This window comes from Myxocyprinus asiaticus, chromosome 26, assembly GCF_019703515.2.
Source record: "Myxocyprinus asiaticus isolate MX2 ecotype Aquarium Trade chromosome 26, UBuf_Myxa_2, whole genome shotgun sequence".
NCBI classification, from domain to species: Eukaryota; Metazoa; Chordata; class Actinopteri; order Cypriniformes; family Catostomidae; genus Myxocyprinus; species Myxocyprinus asiaticus.
Window position 1 is genome coordinate 5,568,896 of NC_059369.1, and position 23,653 is coordinate 5,592,548.

Below are 23,653 nucleotides of genomic sequence, written 5' to 3' on the forward strand. Positions count from 1 at the left end.
GTTAGTGCAAATAATTCCAGGCGCATGTGCATTCTGCGTATTCAGAGTACACATGGTTAGAAAAATCTGGCTGCACGCGTTCAGTGCGCGATCACTCTGCTGATGGTGACATTTGCATCACGCCTTCTGTACACAGAAGCTTAGCATTCACGTCAGACACTTTGGGCTTACATTAGGTTACACCAACAAAACTAATTTTAATCAGGTAGAAATAGCTCCCTATGGTAGCAGCCTACTACTGTTTACAGTGTATATCATGACACCATTTCAGTGATATGAATTCAATCATACATCACTCATACAGGATATACATTTTGGTCCTACCACCCATCTAGTATCAACTTCTTAGGAAAAATACAAATATACACATAATTCAATTGTTGACATAGTAAGAGTGTAGAGCTACACAATTAAAGTGGAGAGCACTGGGCATGAAAGAATTTGAGTTCATATTGAAATTTGTGATTCTTGATTGCAGACTCTGAATCTCTTTTGAAATTCTAGAAGAGACACTTGTGAGATTGCTGGGGTCTTTTTTTCCCAGAAAAAAAAATAAAAAATAAAAAGAAGATAATCTTTATTTAATCTCTATTTAATGCCATTGCTGTCTAAGAGAAACAAATCAGATATGAAATAGATCTTGTGTGTTCTTTCCTGTGGGGTGTGCCTTGTAGAAACTTGCAGAAAGTATAGTTTGCCTGTTCCACACCACAGGGAAATGGAGAAGTGTGTCAGGCAATGGTGTATGAAGTATGGGACAGAGGGACACTTAGACTTTCACTGTTATTCAGCATAAGTAACAAAACTCTGAACAATAGTGCGTTCCAGATTCTTTACAGAATGGCCACTCGGAGCTCATGGGATCCAGCTGTGCTCTATTAGCACCTACAGCTCTGTTCTCCATCTCTAGAGATTTACTGTATTGACAGAGGGGAACTCAGACAGAGACCTGGTTATATAACACACTATAACAGATCCTGAAATAAACAAACTTTGACATTTCATGAACTATTGGGATCCCTCAATTATTTGTAGATTATTAAAGGGATTTTGGAATATTATCTTTTAAGGGACACCCAAAAATGTATTTTTGAAGAATGTCTGTGCTGCTCTTTTCCACACAGTAAATGCATAGTGACAAATGGCTGTCAAGTAGTACGTTTCTTAATTTGAGGAAAATCTCCCCGACCCTCAGTAATTGTTCCTAACTATCTATTAAACGAAAATACTAAACAAAACAATATTATTTTTGATAATTTTATTTTATTTATTATTAAAATACCATTTATTACTAAACAGCTCCAGGTAACACTTTACAGTAATGTTCCATTTGTTAAGATTAGTAAATGGATTAGGAATCATGAACTAACAATGAACAATATTTTTTAAACAGCCTTTGTTAATCTTGGTTAATGTTAAATGATAAAAACACAATTGTTCATGTTTAGTTTATGTTAGATTTTATTGTATTAATTAATGTTAACACACAACTTTTAATTTAAAACATTTAAGTAAATGCTGAAATTAACTTTAACCAAGATTAATAAATGCTGTAAAAGTATTGTTCATTGTAGTTAGTACTGTTGAAATGTAGTTAACTAATGTTAAAGGTGCAGTAAGGGATTTTAGCCGTAAGGTGAGCCGTTGGATTAGCAATGCCCCTTTTTCCAAAACCCTGCACCCCAAAGATACCAAATGAGCTTTATTGAGACCGACAGGAGCAGGAATGGTTGTCAAAAACAACAGCAGCAAAATAGCGCCCTCAACTGACAACTGTTATGAGCAACATGCCATAAAAATGTTGTTACCGAGTCTAGAGCTGTCACAGAGACCGGTGGGATATCTCATGACACTTTCAGGGAGCAGTAACATTTTTGCATACCTTTTCATGAAAAAAATCACTTACAACACCTTTAACAAATAGAACCTTACAGAACCATAGTGTGATGTGTAGGATGTTTTGGCCATGTTGTTGAACAACCAATCAGTAATGAGTGAACAACCAGTCTCGCACATAAATTGATAAATCATGAGTTTAAGGCTAAATTGAGTTAAGATTAATTTGTGATTTTTATTTAATTTTTTTGCTGATTCATTACAGTCATTTGAGTCATTTGTTCATGAATCAGACTACACTGATGTGTCTTTGGGGCTGGATCTGTAGATTCAGTAGCAGTGTACTACCGCCACTGAATAGTGATACAGTGATACAGAGAACAGTGTGTTGCAGTGTTATGCTCCAACCATTTTGGTATAGGAATGCAGAAATTTGAGAATCATTAACCAAACCAAATGTCATGAAAATCATTTGGTTCCATTATTTTTAATTAATACATAAATGGTTAAGAATGGCATTTAATTCTCAAACCTATTGTCAAGCTCTAAAAAGGACAAGCAAGCACCATAAAGACTTGTGGGCTATATTCCAATTCATCTGAAGCCATATGATAGCTTTCTGTGAGGAACAGACCAAAATTTAAGTCGTTATTCACTGATATTCTTTCCCCAATGGCATTTGGCATCATTAGCTGGGTTTCCATCCAAATGTTTTGCAATTTAACGTGCGTTTCTGAAAATTAGGCTAAAAAAATGTGAGACATCCCATGTTTCAATCACATTATCTTAAGGCGGCCTGTCATGTGTCATGGAACAGCTGAACAACCTCCTTGTTTAGGGGAGATTTGTATTTGCTGTAATAGAGCAATTGTGCATTATGTTAAATGCTGCCAGGAGACTCAAGGGACACATCATCCATCACAGGTTTCCATCAATTTAATGTACATTTTAAATTATTCAAAACTTCATAAAATCCACCTCATCCTAGCAAATAAACTGTTAAGTGAAATTTGAGAGTTTTGCATAAAAAGCGTGAGGTTTTCTTATGCATAATTTTAAAGTTTGTAAAAAAGTAGTTAGATTGAAACCGGGCTATTGACATCAAACGTTGTGCGACATGTCTTCATACGCCAAGTTTGTGTACATTTAGTGTACATTATACATGGATACACTTGAGTAACATCTGTAATAGATGAAGACTTAAGCAAAATTCACAATTTTCTCTCCATTTAATGTCCATTAATGTCCATAACAAGATTCTATTAATTACTTGTTTGTATTAATCAAATATTTATGGAATCCAGATCCTTTATGATAATGTGAAGCATTTTTTATTTTTGTAGATGCTATACTAATTGTGTTTGTTTGTAAATTCTGTGTGCAGCTCTGAGATATATTTTTATAGAATTTTCTTTTTTGATTTTACAATGTTTCTTTTTTCAGTGGGCAGACAAAGATGTATTACTACACGAACAAAAACAGGACAAGCTTAACTGATTATATGTCTACCAGTAAAGTGTTTTGGTCACTCATAAACTTGGTTCCCTGAAAAGAGGGAAAGAGACGCTGCTTTAGTAGCTGACGCTATGGGCGAAAACGTCCTGGTTATTTGCGTAACCTCCATTCCCTGATGGAGGGAACGAGACGTTGTGTCAATGTAGTGACACTAGGGGTCACTCTTGGGAGCCCAAAACACCTCTGGTATTTGAAAAAAGGCCAATGAAAATTTGCATACCACTCCCCCGAACATACGGGTATAAAAGGAGCTGGTATGCAACCACTCATTCAGGATTTGTGCTGAGGAGCCGAGACAAGATCCTGGCCATTTCAGCGGGTAGTCCAGCGTTGTGGCAGGAGGGACACAAAGTCTCATTCCCTCCATCAGGGAATGGAGGTTACGCAAGTAACCAGGACATTCCTTATCTGTCACTCACTCGATGTTGTGTCGATGTAGTGACACTAGGGGTCCCTATACAAAACGCCGCAACTGGCTGAACTGTGTTACGTGAACTGGCGGTGTGTGATGGGCAGACCACTGTGTGCCTCATAGCCAGCGCACCAGGCTGACACGTAACCTCTCCCAATGCTGTTATGAGTGTCAAACGGCCCTTCGGGGACAAGTCGACTGCCCAAAAGATAGAGACAGGCTAGCCTAGTAGTTTTTCCTCTCCCCAAAAAAAGAGTGAAATTTGTTAACCGACTGGGGCCACCAGGTCTACACTGGGGGGGGGTGTCCCTCCCAAGGGGAAGACACTGCGGAGACCACACCCCGCCCAGAGAGAGGGGGGATATTTTGAGTGGAAATACATCACATGGTCTTGCCAAGCTTTGTCGGAAGTATGTCATGTGGAGAAGTCCCATGGTAGGTCCTACCCTACGGGGGAGGAGTTTCTACAAACATGGTGACTGGGGCAGAGGGGCCTCTGCCCAAGGAAGACGCAGTTTACCAACAGGGGAACGAATTAGCAGAAGATATACGTCGCATGGGGTTACCTATGGGGAACCAACACATGCGGAGCACCTACCCCAGTACAGGGCTAGTTAGCACATGTACTGAGCCGGCAGCGAGTTTCTCCGCAAACTCGTCTGCCACAGGGCTCGGAGGAAGTCATCCAGGGAACACAGTTTGTGAACACTACTGGGAGTCAACAGTGCATGTCTTCAGCTTAGGGGAGGTGAAAGGCGCTATGCGCAAGCGATACACCCGACCAGCTCTCCCGGACTTACCTACTTGTGCCTGCCACTACACGGGACGAAACCGGTTCCACCCGGAGATTGTAGATCCTTGCAAAGGTGTTAGGTGTTGCCCAGCCCGCTGCTCTGCAAATGTCTGTTAGAGAGGCGCCACTGGTCAAGGCGCAGGAGGCCGCCACACTCCTGGTAGAATGGGCTCGTAGCCCTGCTGGGGGCGGCACGTCCTGAGCATGATATTCCATTGCTATGGCGTCAATGAGTCAGTGGGCGATCCTCTGCTTGAAGACAGCGCTTCCTTTCCGCTGTCCACCAAAGCAGACAAAGAGCTACTCATAGATGTGTAAAGCACGCACCGGACACAGCAATGTCAGGGCTGGGTCTGCCTCGTCCTGGGGCAGTGCTTGCAGGTTCACCACCTGGTCCCTAAAAGGGGTCGTGGGAATCTTGGGCACATAGCCCAGTCGGGGTCTCAGGATCATGTGAGAGTAGCCCGGACCGAACTCCAGGCACGTTTCGCTGACAGAGAACACTTGCAGGTCTCCTACCCTCTTGATGGAAGTGAGTGCAGTCAGGAGGGCAGTCTTTAAAGAGAGTGCCTTAAGCTCAGCTGACTGCAGGGGCTCAAAGGGGGCTCTCTGTAGACCCTGTAGAACTACAGAGAGGTCCCATGAGGGAATGAGGTGCGGTCTGAAGGGATTCAACCTCCTGGCACCTCTCAGGAACCTGATGATCAGGTCGTGCTTCCCTAAGGACTTACCGTCCACTGTGTCATGGTGTGCCGCTATAGCGGCTACATACACCTTCAAGGTGGAGGGGGACAGCCGCCCTTCCAACCTCTCCTGCAGGAAGGAAAGCACTGATCCAACTGCGCATCTCTGGGGGTCTTCGCATTGGGAAGAACACCACTTAGCGAACAGACGCCACTTCAAGGCATACACTTCAACAGGTCTACCTGTGCCTGCCTGAATCGACTCCAAATCAGCTAGACTACCTGAGGGTGGAGTCTCCACTCTCCCCTGAGGGAAACCTGTCGTGACAGCGCATCCGCTGCAGTGTTTAGGTTGCCCGGGATGTGAGTGGCCCGCAGCGACTTGAGGCGCTGCTGACTCCAGAAGAGGAGACGGCGGGCGAGTTGTGACATACAACGGGAGGAACGTAAACCGCCTTGACGGATGATGTATGCCACCATTGCCGTGTTGTCTGTCCGAACTAACACATGCTTGCCCTGGATCAACGGCCGAAACCTCCGCAGGGCGAGCAGAATTGCCAACAACTCAAGGCAGTTGATGTGCCAATGTGGCCGCGGGCCCATCCAGGAGCCGGCAGCTGCGTGCCCGTTGCATACAGCGCCCCAGCACATTTTGGAGGTGTCTGTCATAACCACGACACGCCTGGAGACCTGCTCTAGGGTAACGCCTGCCAGTAGAAATGTGAGGTTGGTCCAAGGGCTGAAGAGGCGATGACAGACCGGCATGATGGCCACACAATGTGTCCCGCAGCGCTATGCCCATCGCGGGACTTGAGTCTGGAGCCAGTGCTGAAGCGGTCTCATATGCATCAACCCAAGTGGATTGGCCACCGCTGAGGATGCCATATGCCCCAGGAGCCTCTGAAACCCTGTGTGCACACAACACATCCTGAGAGTGAGCTATGATTAGCCAATCATCGAGATAGTTGAGGATGCGAATGCCCACTTCCCTTAACGGGGCAAGGGCTGCCTCTGCGACCTTCATGAAGACGCGAGGGGACAAGGATAGGCCGAAAGGGAGGACCTTGTACTGATACGCCTGACCCTCGAATGCAAACCGCAGGAAGGGTCTGTGTCGAGGTAGAATCGAGACGTGGAAGTTTTTGCATCAGCATCTTGAACGGGAGTCTGTGTAAAGCCCGGTTCAGTACCTGCAGGTCCAAGATTGGCCACAACCCACTGCCTTTCTTCAGTACAATGAAGTAGGGGCTGTAAAACCCCTTCTTTATCTCGGCCAGAGGGACAGGCTCTATCGCACCCTTCCAGAGGAGGGTAGCGATTTCCGCGTGCAAGGTAGCAGCGTTCTCGCCCTTCACTGAGGTGAAGTGGACGCCGCTGAACCTGGGTGGACGCCTGGCGAACTGAATTGCGTAGCCGAGTCGGACGGTCTGGACAGCCATCGCGATGGTTTGGAAAGTGCAAGCCACGTGTCATAGCTCCGGGCGAGGGGGACCAAGGGGACAATCTCGTCGGACGTACCGGTGGGTGGGGCCGTGTGGCAGGGTGGAGCCTGAGGTGCCACGCCGTGGCATGGCTGTGCTGAGTTCAGAGATATCGAAGCACTTACCTGGCTCCTTGTGACCACCCCCGGAACAGCCTGGGACGGGGGAGGAAGAGGCCTGTCCTCGTGGCACGTGGAGACCATTACATCGGGGGTGGATTTGTGCCACAGCTAGGCGTGCAGGAGCGGGGAGACCGCCGCTGGAGTGCCAATCCTGCCAAAATGGAATGGTGGACAGTGGTCGTGATGACGGCTGTGCGCACCGGGTATGTGACCCAGGGAACAAGGAAACCACTCTTTTGCTGAACTTTTGGGTACCGCAGCCACTTGGGCATGCGGCGAAATTAAATGAAAAGGTAACAAAAGATTCTCCTCCCGGCCCTCCACCGGGGGATGGAGTGGTCTGCTTATCAGCTCCACAGCAGCGGGTTCTTGGCGGCCGGCCGTGAGACGGGTTGCATCTGCTTCCTGCGGTGGGCTCCACGCCGGGCACAGGGGCGGGCTGCGGCAGAGCCGGTGCAGTCACCGCAGGGGGACGCCCTTGGCGATGAGCAGACGGGGTGCATGATCTTGAGCCGCGCCGGGGCAGGATGTGCTGGATAGCCTCTGTCTGCTGCTTCACCGCCGAGAACTGCTGGGCAAAGTCCTCGGTGGTGTCGCAGAACAGGCCAACCTGGGAAATGGGGGCGCCAAGGAACCATGCCTTGTTGGCCTCTCCCATCTCAACCAGGTTGAGCCAAAGGTGGAGCTCCTGGACCACCAAGGTGGACATCGCCCGCCCGAGAGACCGCGCTGTGACCTTCATCACCCGGAGAGCGAGTTCGGTCGCCGAGCGCAGCTCCTGCATCAGTCCTGGGCGGAACTACCCTCGTGCAGTTCCTTTAGCGCCTTAGCTTGGTGGAATTGCAGGAGAGCCATGGCATGCAGGGTGGAGGTGGCTTGTCCAGCGGCACCGTAGGCTTTGGCCGTCAGGGACGATGTAAACCTACAGGCTTTGGACAGGAGCTTTGGGCACCTGTGCCAGGTGGCAGCGCTCTGCGGGCATAGGTGCACTGTGAGCGCCTTATCCACCGGGGGGATCGCCGAATAGCCCTTGGCCACCCCACCATCGAGGGTAGTGAGGGCGGGGGAGCTGAAAGATCAGGACCGGGCAGTAAAAGGTACCTCTCACAACCTTGTCAGCTTCTCGTGCACTTCCATGAAGAAAGGAACTGGGGCGGGGCGTGGCTGTGAGCGGCACCGCAAGCCCAGGAACCAATCATCGAGCCACGAGGGTTCAGGGGATCATCATCTCTGCATCAGCCTGTGACTGGGCGACCATACCCGAGGGGGGGAGCCCAGCTGAGGCTTCCGCATCCGACTGGACAAGCCCGTTCTCCGATGCTGTGCTCGAGAGCTCATCACCTTCGCGGGCTCCGAACAAGAGGTCAAACTCGCCGTGAGACGAGACGGCGGACTCATACGGAAGCCCAATTGGGGCAGATGAGCGTGCTGGGGAATGGGAGGTCTGCGGGGGGATACCCGGCGGAGGTGGTCCCATTGGGGTCCCCAAATCACCCCCAGTGATAGCCGCGCTGGTCTCATACCCATAGGTAGAAGGACCGAGGCGGAGAGCCACTGGGGTGGCGTGGTCATGTTCTCGCAATGAGTACATGATCCATCCATGAACGCTGTCTCCACGTGGGTAGCGCCCAGACATGAAAGACAATGATCATGACTATCAGAAGGCGAGAGATAATGACCGCAACCAAGAATAACACACAAACAGAAAGGCATCTTTAAAAAGACGTGTCTTTAAAAAAACATTGCGTGTGTGCTGCCCTTTTAGAGAAATATACTCTTTTTTTTAAATATACTCTTTTATTTCTGCTGAAGCACCCAGGGGCATTCTCTTCAGTGCACCAGTACAGAGGGGGGAGAAGCCGCTGAAATGCGGCGTCAGATCCAGCAGAGGTGAATGAACAGCCGTCGGAATTCAGCTCAGTGAACATCGACCGTTTGGCTCCGAAGAGAAAATCTGAATGAGTGATTGCATACCAGCTTCTTTTATACCTGTATGTTTGGGGGAGTGGTATGCAAATACCACTTGCCAATTTTCATTGGCCATTTTTCAAAGACCAGAGGTGTTTTGGGCTCCCAAGTGTGACCCCTAGTGTCACTACATCGACACAACATCGAGTGAGTGACAGATAGGGAAACTTGAACACTTGAAATCCTATACCATCATGCCAATTTGATTGGCTGGTGATGCTTGGTGCTCCGCCCCATGCTCGCATCATTGTGGGCATGTTTGCCAGAGCCCAGCGTCACACAGTCAGGATTTTCAGACTGAAAGGCAGGAGAGTGTATCTCTAGTCTCTAAACAATGAAATAATCATTAGCTGCAGCAAAGTTATGCAGAGTATTGTTCCCTACTTTCAGAGAACCAAGGTAACAAGAGTAACCAAATCATTCCCTTTCAAGAAGGTAACTTCGATGCTGTGTCAGTAGCTGACGCTGTGGGAGCCGTATACCAATACGGCATAGTACTGATGGGGCAATGACCACTAGCCAGCAGGGTGGTAACAAGGCATTGCTATAACCACCCCATATTTTTGAAAAATAGGAAAGGATAGTGGGGGAACAATAAACCAATGGTTCGATGCCAAGACAAAGACACTAGCCATGCTGGGTAATGGTCCAGTATCTTAACACATTTTCCTTGGTTAAGGGAGCATAGTAATTATCTGGCAAAGGATTTTGGTACATGACACAAGCCAACAGAGTAGTGAAACATTGTTCGCATGCTCTCATTCATACCAGTTGGTCAGTGATAAGCCCTCATCTTTTGTGAGATCTGGTAAGAGAGGGAAGATACATGCAGGTTATAAAACCTGGCTAAGGTGTGTGGGACAAATCATAAGCAAGCGCAATAGCATCCATGACCCAGTGGAAATGTATTTGCTTGGAGACGCTAAACCATGTGTACAGCCTCCAAAGCAAATAAATAGTTTTTACAGATATCCTACAGATAGTAGATTTGTTCAGTCAATGTACATCAATGTACCCTCACAGGGCAGAGCATGTGTAGTCTTTTACCCTCATCCACCTCAAACACCTGCAGGGTAACAACTTGAGCCCTAAAAGAAGTTGCCAGCGCTTAACCCACTCTATGCTTGAGAATGATTTTGACAAGCCCGGTACGAACTCTAAGCAAGAGTTTTTGACTAAAAGTGTTTAGTCAACAACGGCAGTGACCCTGTTCTTAAGGCTCAAGCAAAAACTTCAAGCAACTCAGTCTCAGAGGCCACTTTGTCCCGTTTCCCTCCTGAACATAACTGTATCACGTAGTGGTCGACCGATATATCATAGAGGCCGATAAATAGGCCTCTACTATAGATAGACTTTTTTAATTATCGGCACCGGACAATAATTTTTCCATTTTGGCCGATTTGTTTCTTGAGAATCAAGAGCTTGATGTGAAGTGGCTGAGACATGTAAACGACAAGTCACGGTTCATTTTGTTGTTACGTGCCATCGTGTTACTACAATAATAGACCGGTGTGCAACACAGTGTTATTTAAACGGTCCGCATATCAGAGGCAGATGCATTTGAGCTCATAATGTTAAAGTGCTCACCTGTTTCATTCACCCTCTCTCTCCTCAACAGTTCCCTGTAACATTTAACTGTCTTTTCTAATGATAAAAAGGCAAATATCAATAAAACTAATATCATATACCATCTGCAAATATGCACATATCTCGTTTAAACAGATATAATAACCCAACCTCACACAACTTCAGCAGATCCAGCATCCTGTGGATAGCTCATATATCTTCCTCTGAAGCACGTATTCTAACAGTCTCCCCTCAACAGTTTGCTGTCACCTTTAACATTCTTTTCTAATGATAAAAGATAAATATCAATAAAACTTGTATTATATACCATTTGTAAATATGCAGATATCTCGTTTAAACAGATGTAATTCACGAACCTCACGAAAATCCAGCGTTTTCTTCCCATCGAGCGCTCATCTGATATCTTCCTCTGAAGCGCGTATTCTATCAGCAAAATAAAAAACTTCAGGATCAGAAGTTCCTCTGATTCACAGATCATGTTGGTCGGTTTGTGTCAATCCAAGTAGGCGATCCAGGCCATTTAAACTGTCAGGAAATTGTTGCTCGAGCTGGATGCGCACGAGCGCGTGAGTGCAACATCAAGGCTGCATCCGAAATCAGGAAAATGCTGCCACTGGAGGCTGTATATGGATGTAGTATAAGAATACCAGTTTCCTTAAGAGTTCCATTCATTCAAAACAGCAGTCCTTTTTCCTAATATATTAACAATTTCTTCACGTGCAAATAAATTACAAAAATTTGTTGACAACATAAATCTGAAGAAACTGTTATCTACCATTTAAAATACAATATTATTTTTTAGTTTTGTGTGAAATTGAGTAAACATAGTGCTAAGTAAGAGTTCAATAATTTTATATATATATATATATATATATATATATATACACACTACCGGTCAAAAGTTTTGAAACACTTGACCGAAATGTTTTCCATGATCTTAAAAATCTTTTGATCTGAAGGCGTATGCTTAAATGTTTGAAATTAGTTTTGTAGACAAAAATATAAGTGTGCCACCATATTAATTTTTTTCATTATAAATCTAAAATTTAATTAAAAAAAAAAAAAAAGTTTTTGAAATTGATGACTTGGCCCAAAAAGCAGCCAATAAGTGCCCAGCATAGATGGGAACTCCTTCAATACTGTTTAAAAAGCATCCCAGGGTGATACCTCAAGAAGTTGGTTGAGAAAATGTCAAGAGTACATGTCTGCAAATTCTAGGCAAAGGGTGACTACTTTGAAGATGCTAAAATATATTTTGATTTATTTTGGATTTTGTTTTGTCACAACATAATTCCCATAGTTCCATTTATGTTATTCCATAGTTTTAATGACTTTACTATTATTCTAAAATGTGAAAAAAATTATAATAAAGAATGAGTGTTTCAAAACTTTTGACCAGTAGTGTATATATATACATACAGTACTGTGCAAAAGTTTTAGGCACTTGTGAAAAATGTTGCATAGTGAGGATTTCTTCAAAAATAATGCAATGAATAGTTTTCATTGATTAATTAATGTCATACAAAGTCCAGTAAACATAAAAAAAGCTAAATCAATATTCAAAATAGCACCAATTACACCATGAAACACATTTTATTTTTTTATTTTTTTTGGTTCCTGGGTGGTAAATGTTTTTTCCTAATTGCTTATGCCTCAGAAGTATAGAAAACGTCTATTATTCCCCACAAACTTTGCTTTTGTGACCAAGACAGTGATATTTTGAAATGTACCTATTTTCCAGAACATTCCAGATAGATTCAGTGCTGAGTAAACTTGGAGTATTCCAGTAATGCAAATAGTAGTATAAATACAGGGGCCTTAAGCCCACCAGTTCAGTTTACTTCCAGCTGCCTAAGTGGGCACATACACTATATTGCCAGAAGTATTCGCTCACCCATCCAAATAATTGAATTCAGGTGTTCCAATCACTTCCATGGCCACAGGTGTATAAAATGAAGCACCTAGGCATGCAGACTGCTTCTACAAACATTTGTGAAAGAATGGGCCGCTCTCAGGAGCTCAGTGAATTCCAGCATGGTACTGTGATAGGATGCCACCTGTGCAACAAGTCCAGTCGTGAAATTTCCTCGCTACTAAATATTTCGCAGTCAACTGTCAGTGGTATTATAACAAAGTGGAAGTGACTGGGAATGACAGCAACTCAGCCACGAAGTGGTAGGCCACGTAAAATGACAGAGCGGGGTCAGCGGATGCTGAGGCGCATAGTGCGCAGAGGTCGCCAACTTTCTGCAGAGTCAATCGCTACAGACCTCCAAAGTTCATGTGGCCTTCAGATTAGCTCAAGAACAGTGCATAGAGAGCTTCATGGAATGGGTTTCCATGGCCGAGCAGCTGCATCCAAGCCATACATCACCAAGTGCAATGCAAAGAGTCAGATGCAGTGGTGTAAAGCACGCCGCCACTGGACTCTAGAGCAGTGGAGACGCGTTCTCTGGAGTGACGAATCACGCTTCTCCATCTGGCAATCTGATGGACGAGTCTGGGTTTGGCGGTTGCCAGGAGAACGGTACTTGTCTGACTGCACTGTGCCAACTGTGAAGTTTGTTGGAGGGGGGATTATGGTGTGGGGTTGTTTTTCAGGAGCTGGGCTTGGCCCCTTAGTTCCAGTGAAAGGAACTCTGAATGCTTCAGCATACCAAGAGATTTTGGACAATTCCATGCTCCCAACTTTGTGGGAACAGTTTGGGGTTGGCCCCTTCCTGTTCCAACATGACTGCGCACCAGTGCACAAAGCAAGGTCCATAAAGACATGGATGAGCGAGTTTGGTGTATATTAGAAATGTTATGTTTGTTTATTACTATATTAAATTGTGTGATGTTTCAGCCTATTGGCCACCCTGCCTCTGGATATCAGCATCGGCCATTAAAAACCCCATATCAGCTGACCACTAGTATCATGCATGCCGATTCCTCCTAAACTCTCTGCGCTCTATATCCCATCTTCTCGCATCTCTCTCATACGGTCCCTCGGGAGCCGCAGAGGAGCAAGCAGGAGGAGAGGGGAGTAGCTTTGGCTTTCAGAACATTTTCATGTGCTCACAGTGAATGCAGTCAGTCTCAAAGAGCACTGTTTTTTATCCCCTTATCTCCCAATTTGGATGCCCAATTCCCACTACTTAGTAGGTCCTCATGGTGGCGCGGTTACTCACCTCAATCTGGGTGGCGGAGGACAAGTCTCAGTTGCCTCCACTTCTGAGACCGTCAATCCACTGTTATAAAACAGCACTCATGCACCTCAGACAGAGGGATGTATTGCTCATAAGGTGGAAAACACTTGCGAAACATTGCCATCTTTAAAAAGATATGTTTCAGCAAGAGACTATTTTAGTTTTCTCTTTTAGGAGTGCAATGTAAACACTGCAAACCTGGAAAAGTTTTGAAGAGGTGCTTCTTTTGCTGAAACACTCTAGGGAGAAGAATATAACTGGTTCTTGCTGACTGGGTGCAGATCAACAGCAAAGCATTGGGTTTAGGGTTTCAGAGCACAAGAGATGTCTACGCTAACCTGAAAGAGGAAAATTCTGATGGTGTGATGCTCAGCTATGGCTTATATGCCCACAGTGACGTGAGCATTGGGCGGAGCACCAAGATTCACCAGCCAGTCATATTGGCATGATGGTATAGGGTTTCAAGGTCATCGCTCCAGGGAAGTGCTTCCATAGAATCAGCTACTGGCGCAGTGTCAAAGTTACTTTCTTGAAAGGGAACCCCATTGCACAAATCCACTAAATAAGTGGTTCTCAACTGGTTTTGTTTCAGGACCCAGATTTAACATTGCACATCAAGTGGCAACCTAACTTCTAATAAGACTTTAAAACAAGTATAGGCTAACAAAATATTCTCTATATTAAGATAGATAGCCCTATAAAAAAGTTTAGTGTCAAACTGAAGACAAACTGATAACCCAGAGGTGCAGTTCAACTTAATGTGATGTGTTTTGGTTATTGATTCATTGTCATTATTTCATATAATTCTTAATATTCATTATTTTATTCTATTTTATTTTTTCATTATATTTAATACATTATATTATGGTGTCTTAATATTGTATAAAGAATTATTATATTTCTAAATGCCTTCCCTGACTTTTCATTTAGTTTGATGATTGTATTAATAGTTGTTGCTGCTTGAACTTTAATGAGGTGAACGTGTGCTCTCTCATGAGGGCAAGAGATGAAAGGAAAGCAGAGAAAGAGTGCATGTTTCTGGATCTGCAGGTGTTACAATTGTTAATGCCGTTTACCAGGAGATATTTAATAAAGATGTTTGAATTACACCACATCTTGTAACTCGTGTTATTACTGAGATGCTTATGCCTGGCAGAGACTGAGAAGCTGCTGCCATAAATGATAAAAAAGGTCCGTTTCACATCTCGCACTGTTTTCCCTTTGCCTTGTCGAGTGTGAAACGCCGCATTAACAGTGCAGTACACAAACTTTTCATATTCGCCATACCTCTCCCACTGCGTCGTTCTTTACTGCTGAATCAAGTTTGTTGTCTTACAACACTATGCCAGTACGCTCCCCACACTCCTAGTCCGTGATGCCATTACAGTGCTGCTTAATTCTTAAAGGAGCCACGCGTCTTTTGCGACATGAGCGATCGGTTTATGCGACCGGCCAAATTACTGATCACCAATCGAGTCCTAGGACATGAATATCAGCCGATACTGATCAGTGGCCGATCGATAGGAGCATCCCTACTTTTAAGACTTTAAAAACGTATAAATGACATGAAAAATAATGTTTTAAATATCAAAATATTTCTAAATACTTAAAATATGTCTCTCTTTTTGGTCAACTTTAGTTTTGGTAAATTTTACATTTACACAGTTTTTTTTTTAATTTATTTTTTATATTTATATTTTATTAGATTTATATAATATTTTATTATATTATGCAATAGTACAATATTTCTGTCCTAATTTCTTCACTTTCACATTATTTTAATGCTCTGATTAAACCCACAAGCTCTTATTTCTCATGAAGCAAAACCTTTGAGATTTCATTTCATAATTTCATCACTGCACAGAAATAGAGTAAGGTGCATCTCCTCTGTGTTACTGCGTGTATGAACCAGGAACATTTGCCATTACACGATCTTTTAAAGTGAAACAGGAGTGCTTTGCGTTCACTATCAAAGTTTTTATTTGTTCATTTATATTTTTGCGGGAGTTTGGTGCGAGCCTCTGCTGAAAGCACGTGCATCAGAACAGTTGCGAAGAGATTCACGCGCTCTTCTGGACAGGAGCTGGTTGACCTCCGCAGTGCGGTTCAGTGACGCTCGGACTCAGAGTTCAATTGAATTATACACATGGCATTTATACAGTAAATTCTCTTATTTGGGAATTTAAATGTGATTGGAATTAGAATGCCCAATAATCACGGTTATATCAAATAACCACAGTTAGATCAAGTAAACGCGATAAGATGTTTTTTTCATGATCGCGACAGGCCTACCCAGCACAGTACCAAAATTGTTTGTGTTCAAAAGAAAGCAAAAGTGTCCTTAAATTTAAACATGAAATTTATTAGTCTTACCCAACACTGCATAGGCCCAACAATTATTAATATGATATAGGCTGCATAGGAACACATTGAGGTTTATCCTCATTACAAGTGAACCCATATGTAATGCATTCTGGTTTCCTTTACCTTGCATAGTTTTGTTCATAGTTTTTGAGGATGACGGCATGTCACATAATCTGTCCATGTTAGCATCTGCCTAGTTTGACTAGCCTTTACCAAATCGCAGATGAATTTGGGCCAAAATACTGTAGAGATTGATTGGGTGCACAGCCATAGATGTCAAAAACAAAAAGCGTTTTCTCCTTCTTTTTAAAATTGATAAGCCTACAATTATATAATTAGTTGCATTTCATTATTTACATTGAGTTACATTCAGATTTATTTGTTCTGTGTGGTCCATTAGAACAGAGCTGTGACCCATTTTAGAGTAGCGACCCACCAACTGAGAACTACTGATTTAATTGTGCTGTATAATGGCTTTGCATATGTGTTATCCTAAATATGTTGATGGAACCATTATTAATGTTTGTAGGTAATTTGAAGAGGACTTAACTCCTTTCATGACTATCATAATTTAAGACAGTTTCAAAACAGTGGTTCCAAACTATTGATAGCTGAGAAAGTACTTTAGAGATTATGGTTGATTAACATACTGTAATATTTTATGGTGACCTTGGGGCTGCAAATTTCAGCCCCAAATTACATCTCCAGCATCCTTATATAACACCATAATGTATTTCATTCTTCTCAGTGCTCTTTGAAGCATCAGCATCTTTATTGATGTGCTTTTTATTGAAAAGCCCTTTTGTATTGTGAAAGGTTTGTTGAGAGCTGTAATTTCCCTCGCCTTTATCTCACGGAAACAATTTCTGAATAGTTGAGAAGAAAATTGCAGTGTGCAAAAGTTTCTCTCAAAATGAACAAACTGTAAGAAGAAAGGGGATTGGTCTGCCTCAGGATCAGGGGCACATTTATCATTTCTGGGGGCCCAAGCAAAGTTTGGTTTTGACACTTTAGTAGTGTTGTGTAAGTTACTCAAAAAAGTAATCCACTAAAAATTACGAATTACCTCTCTAAATATTTAAACAAGATAACTTAACTCATTACTTATTTGTTTTTCCATTCAATAAATTCAAAATAATGTTTTGCATTTTCTCGTTAATTGGTGCACAGGTTACATTTTACATTTACAATTACATTTCCTAAAAAGTACTTAATTGAATTGACTTTTAGTAGGGATGTGCCCGAAGACGAATACCTTATTCGGAAAGGCACGAATAATGACTTCAAAATGAATAACGGATTCATCCGAATAATATAAAAAATATTGGTATGACTGATTATCCAAGAGGCACAAGGATAAAGCGACATTTTAAATAAACATATACAAAATTACAACGAATTTATGAATCTGTGCAGCCAGTATTTCTAAAGTGAAAATCTTATGAATGAAAATGCGCACGTTGTGATTTCAGATCGGATGGGTGCATCTGGAGCTTATAATGTGTAACATTAACTAAGATACGACATCCTGTACACTTTCCACTTCTTGAAATGTCTTTGTTAATGTATCACATGATGCACACGTGATTCTCATGTATTAATTTATAGCCTAAACCTGAACGCAATGTTAAATTCCTGACCTGAAGTGATGATTTCACATCGGAGCTCGTCTAGCCATCTCTTAAAGTTCACCACATTTATGTCCACATCAGCGATTAAGAAAATGATCTGGTTAAGACTTTATTCTGAAAAAAAAAAAACAAACAAAAAAACAAATGCTCCATAGAGTATTCATCTATTAGGAATATTCCTCCTTATGTAAAACGAAGAAACTGAAACATTCTCTGTCTTTTTTTCTCCTTATTTACTGGGCTACCTCTGGTAAATGTAACATTATTATTATTATTATTATTATTATTATTTAACTAAATAATGGTGTCTTATCGTAAAAATTCCTTATAGATTTACGGGACTTTCACCTGTTTGTAGGCTATATTTTATTTTCATTTCTTTTAATGTTTGAATTTGTATTTATTATTCACTGCAAAATGTGTGCTTGACATTTCACATTTTGCTTGATACCTCCTGCCTTCAGAATATTGTTGTTATACATGCACAGACAAATGAAAATTCTGTTTCATGCAGATTTTATTATCAGAAATACCAGGAGAAACCACAGTTAACAACATATTCCACAGTTAATGTAGCCTACAAATTCAGCTTCATCTGGTAAGAAAAATAATAAAATAATATTTGTTTAAATAATTGTTGTATAGTGATAATAATAATAATCATTATTAGGCTATTATTATGAAAAGGCATATACAAGGTACATTTTATTAATAGAAACTATAAATGTAAAAATAACATTAAAAAATGGGCATTTTATTTAGTTTTGATGCAATTCCAGTTTAAGCCCCGCCCACATCTGGTTATATCAGACAGATCATTTTTAGGAACTGTAATCTGATCACAAGAATTTAATATGTAATGCTTTACATTACTTTTTGACATACAAGTAATGAGATTACAGTAATTAATTACTTTGTAATCAGATTACACCCAACACTGATACAGAATTGGATTCAGAGCATTGGTCAGTGGCACTTTGACTTGGTGTAAAGTAGCCTACACAGTGATGACCCAGTGATGCTCTATGTTCCTCATTGTCTTTTAAATGAATGCAGTTATTCACACACGAGTGAAATCCCCTGCTACTAAGAGATTGCTTCGTCTTTCAAAAAGCATTCGTCAGGATTACGGCTGTCAATCAATTAAAAATGTTAATCAAATAATTTAATGATATGCCAATTAATCAGTCAGTCAACCTGATCACAATTAATCGCATATCTCAACATTTGCAGAGAAAGGCCTCCAAATAAAAATAATTTTATTTATGATTAAATAGCCTAATTATAAATAATGATATTTGAATAATTATACATATGATATGTATAATACATATGATTATACATATATTATACATATTAGTGGCTTTAGAATATATATTTTTTTTTTTTTCATTTCTATATTATTGAACACTAGCCTATCATTGATCTTCAGTCCACAGCAATACATTTTGCAACTGAATTCATCAGTCTGTCCGACATAGATTTATTATAAGGGCTTTTCTTAGGACGTGTCTATGTACACGTGATAGACTGATGCTTTGAGCATGTCACATTGGTTGCGTCACATCATAATCAATGCTTTTAAGATGCTGTATAAAGTTAAACATAGAATGAAACTTAGGCTTTTTTCACTCTGCTGGAAAAATAAAACATTTTCTCAAATCTGATTTTTTAAGACTCACTTTTCAAACTGCAAGTTATATGTGGACAGAGCTGAATTTTTTTTTTTTTTTTTTCTGTTCAGACTGCAGTCACTTTTGCTAGCACGTCTACAGTAGTTGTCATAGTTAACAATGCAAACTTCCATATGTTCACTATTCTTGAGAGTTTAGCCATGGAAGTTTTGCCAATGTTTTTCATGAGGGCAGTATCCAAATATTAACACATTTGTCACAGACAACAGCTTAAAAAATGGGAGAGGTGTCATATGCAATGCTTATTGCTGCTAGGCTTTATAACTGTCCCGTTTCAGCCGGGACATCCCATATTTTGGCAGAAATTACACCGTCCCATATGGGACACCTATTGTCCTGTATTTTAGCATGCAACAAAACGTCTTGTATTTAAGGCTTTGTGTTTTGTATTGAAGCATAAAAGGGTCGGACAGTGAGACCATCGAAGAGAACCCCGTCCTGTATTGAAGTGCTCACAATTCTCATTCATATGAGACATTCAATACCTTATTGTGTTGTGGTGGCTCGCAGCCAGTGTGTGTTACCGCACCTTAGTGCATCTCTTTGGGTGGGTAAATCCAATATCTGTATTATTTTAAAAGAGGTTTGCACTGCTTTGGCTGCCTGTAACTTATACATGACATATGGTTGTGTTCCATTCAGAAGTGATCATCCCTATATGCCCTATTCCCCTCAAAGACTTTCCCTTCCACTGTCGGACAACTGAAAGGTGTAATTAAATGGTCATTTGAACTCACTTTTTAAGTAATTTTGTTATTGAAAATGATCTTGTAATGATCCTACAGCAGGCCATCAGTATTGTTTTCCCTTCGAAGTGCCCTGTAAAGGCATCATTTATGCCATTTGGAACACATACAGTGCATCCGGAAAGTATTCACAGCGCTTCAGTTTTTCCACATTTTGTTATTTTACAGCCTTATTCCAAAATGGATTAAATTCATTATTTTCCTCAAAATTCTACAAACAATACCCCATAATGACAACGTGAAAGAAGTTTGTTTGAAATCTTTGCAAATTTATAAAAAAATAAAAAAAATAAAAAAAATCACATGTACTCGCATGTGATTCACAGCCTTTGCCATGACACTCAAAATTGAGCTCAGGTGCATCCTGTTTCCACTGATCATCCTTGAGCTGTTTCTACAACTTGATTGGAGTCCACCTGTGGTAAATTCAGTTGATTGGACATGATTTGGAAAGGCACACACCTGTCTATATAAGGTCCCACAGTTAATAGTGCATGTCAGAGCACAAACCAAGCCATAAAGTCCAAGGAATTGTCTGTAGACCTCCGAGACAGGATTGTATCGAGGCACAGATCTGGGCAAGGGTACAGAAAAATTTCTGCAGCATTGAAGGTCCCAATGAGCACAGTGGCCTCCATCATCTGTAAATGGAAGAAGTTTGGAACCACCAGGACTCTTCCTAGAGCTGGCCGCCTGGCCAAACTGAGAGATCGGGGGAGAAGGGCCTTAGTCAGGGAGGTGACCAAGAACCCGATGGTCACCCTGACAGAGCTCCAGCATTTCTCTGTGGAGAGAGGAGAACCTTCCAGAAGAACAACCATCTCTGCAGCACTCCACCAATCAGGCCTGTATGGTAGAGTGGCCAGACGGAAGCCACTCCTCAGGAAAAGGCACATGACAGCCCACCTGGAGTTTGCCAAAAGGCACCTGAAGGACTCTCAGACCATGAGAAATAAAGATTGAACTCTTTGGCCTGAATGGCAAGCGTCATGTCTGGAGGAAACCAGGCACCACTCATCACCTGGCCAATACCATCCCTACAGTGAAGCATGGTGGTGGCAGCATCATGCTGTAGGGATGTTTTTCAGCAGCAGGAACTGGGAGACTAGTCAGGATCGAGGGAAAGATGAATGCAGCAATGTACAGAGACATCCTTGATGAAAACCTGCTCCAGAGCGCTCTGGACCTCAGACTGGGGCGAAGGTTCATCTTCCAACAGGACAACGACCCTAAGCACACAGCCAAGATAACAAAAGAGTGGCTCCGGGACAACTCTGTGAATGTCCTTGAGTGGCCCAGCCAGAGCCCAGACTTGAACCCGATTGAACATCTCTGGAGAGATCTGAAAATGGCTGTGCACCGACGCTCCCCATCCAACCTGATGGAGCTTGAGAGGTCCTGCAAAGAAGAATGGGAGAAACTGCCCAAAAACAGGTGTGCCAAGCTTGTAGCATCATACTCAAAAAGACTTGAGGCTGTAATTGGTGCCAAAGGTGCTTCAACAAAGTATTGAGCAAAGGCTGTGAATACTTATGTACGTGATTTTTTTTTTTTTTTCTTTTTCGTTTAATTTTAATACATTTGCAAAGATTTCAAACAAACTTCTTTCACGTTGTCATTATGGGGTATTGTTTGTAGAATTTTGAGGAAAATAATGAATTTAATCCATTTTGGAATAAGGCTGTAAAATAACAAAATGTGGAAAAACTGAAGCGCTGTGAATACTTTCCGGATGCACTGTATGTCTTCTCGTCGCAAAACCTGACAAAACAACCCGTTGCACACAACGAATGATGAAAAAAACACATACAATCTGATCTAACCATTATTTTTTTTTATAAACGGTATGAATGTGGTCTGGATCAGGCTTGTAAAAATTGGATTTTATGTGTTTCTCGAGACCCCTGTATTCAGAGTTGTGATCAACCTACAGTAACTGTGTTTGAGCGCAAGATCTTGTGCTGTCTGCTGACATTAAGTGAGGTTTGTTGCCTGTACAGCTGGAGCTGAGCTTACTGCCCCCTACTGACTGGAATGTAAAGTTGGTACTTCAAGCTTAAATTGCTCCGATGGTGGAAATATTCCTTATTAGTCTGGGGGCATGATTATTTTCATACATCGTTTTAACAGATTTTTTTTAAATAATTAATCATGCTGAATTAAAATTAAATTGACAGTCCTTGTCAGAAACTATGTATAAATCACCATTTCTTAATAAACTAACCATTTACTGTTTATTTTCACTGTTTTTAATTTTCTTGTGTTAACATTGTTACCGACAAGGGAACTGTAAACCAAAATTTTTTGATGAGATTTATTATAAGTCCTGATTAGCTGACTGCCAAAAACCTCTCTGGCCCCAAGTATGTGTGTGGTTTGCATCAACAGCACTGTTCAGAATAGATTTATCATGCTCTTTCTCTCTGTTTCAGAAGACTCTGGGTCGGCAGGATCATTTCTGGATGTGGCCACCTCACCATCCTCAGCTCATCTTTTGGGTGGCTTCATCATTACAGACAAGAACGCAGTGTCCGTCATCCAATCAAATCTCTCGGGCTCATCAAAGGGCAACAGAGAACAGCCTGAGTTTACTTTACTGGCCAGCACAGCTCAAAAACCTCCTGAACTTCTGCTGTCAAAAGCCACTCCTGAGAGTCCCGTTACAAGAGTCAGTGAAACTCATCGATGGCCTTCAAACGTATCTTTAGAGAGATTGGAGTTGTCATTCACCCTTCCATCTTCTTCTGAACTGGTCAGCAACCACTCTTCCAACTCAGGTTTGTCTCTCAGCTTGTTGAAAATGCTTCTTCCAGCCTGAAGGGGCAGTCACACTGACTTTGTGTTCCACTAACTTCCCTTCATACGCATGCAAACGTGGCAGAGCAGGAATGCAAGCATATGCATAGAAATTGTTGTCTTTCTTTGTGTACAAAATTTAAGGTTTGATATCTGTCTTGCAAGCTCGTTTAGCAAAAAAACATTTGACTCATAAAAGAATCGAAATATCACAAACTGACATTTTGACTGATAATCAAACATGCAGGGAATTTTCATTATGGTGGTTTTAGACCAATGCAAGAAATTAAAAAGAAGCTGTGTGGTTTCCAGTGTGTGGGAAACTTGAGCAGTTGGTAAAGTTCTACATTTGTATGAATTATTATTAACAATTTATTATTTGTTCAAAACAGAAACCATGGAGTATGACATCATATCCTGTTGCCAATATGTCTTGTGGGGTCTGAAATAATTTTGCATGCTTATAATCTAATGTGACCATCCCTTAACACTGTCTTGGCCATTATTTTACTCTACAGTGTGACAGTCATTATCACCATATTTATCCCCTTTGAAACAGTTCTATTGAAATCTTCTCAGTGACCCAGTGAAATACTACCAACTTCAAAACTGTTGTGTAAACAGCTTATAAAATCACACTTCCATTTCAGAACTGTCTTTTCTAAAAGCTGTTTCAACAGCCACAGGGCATTATATAAATGACACACTGTTGCTTCAACACAGTATGCTGCTTCAGGACAGAAGCAGTTTACTAAAGTATGTGCAGTCAAAAGCACTAAAACAAGACTTGATGTTTTATTAAAGGCATTTACAAAAACTGGCAATGGGCTGGTCTAA

At 41.9% G+C, this 23,653-nt stretch overlaps 1 protein-coding gene across 1 annotated transcript in view; it reads left to right on the forward strand.

Moving 5' to 3' along the window:
* LOC127417341 (UPF0606 protein KIAA1549L-like) overlaps window positions 1-23,653 on the forward strand; it is a 198,615-nt gene that overhangs the window by 38,280 nt on the left and 136,682 nt on the right. The window contains exon 2 of the mRNA XM_051657312.1: window positions 22,453-22,797. Coding sequence (XP_051513272.1) covers window positions 22,453-22,797 — 345 coding nt within the window. The remainder of the gene's footprint in view (window positions 1-22,452; window positions 22,798-23,653) is intronic.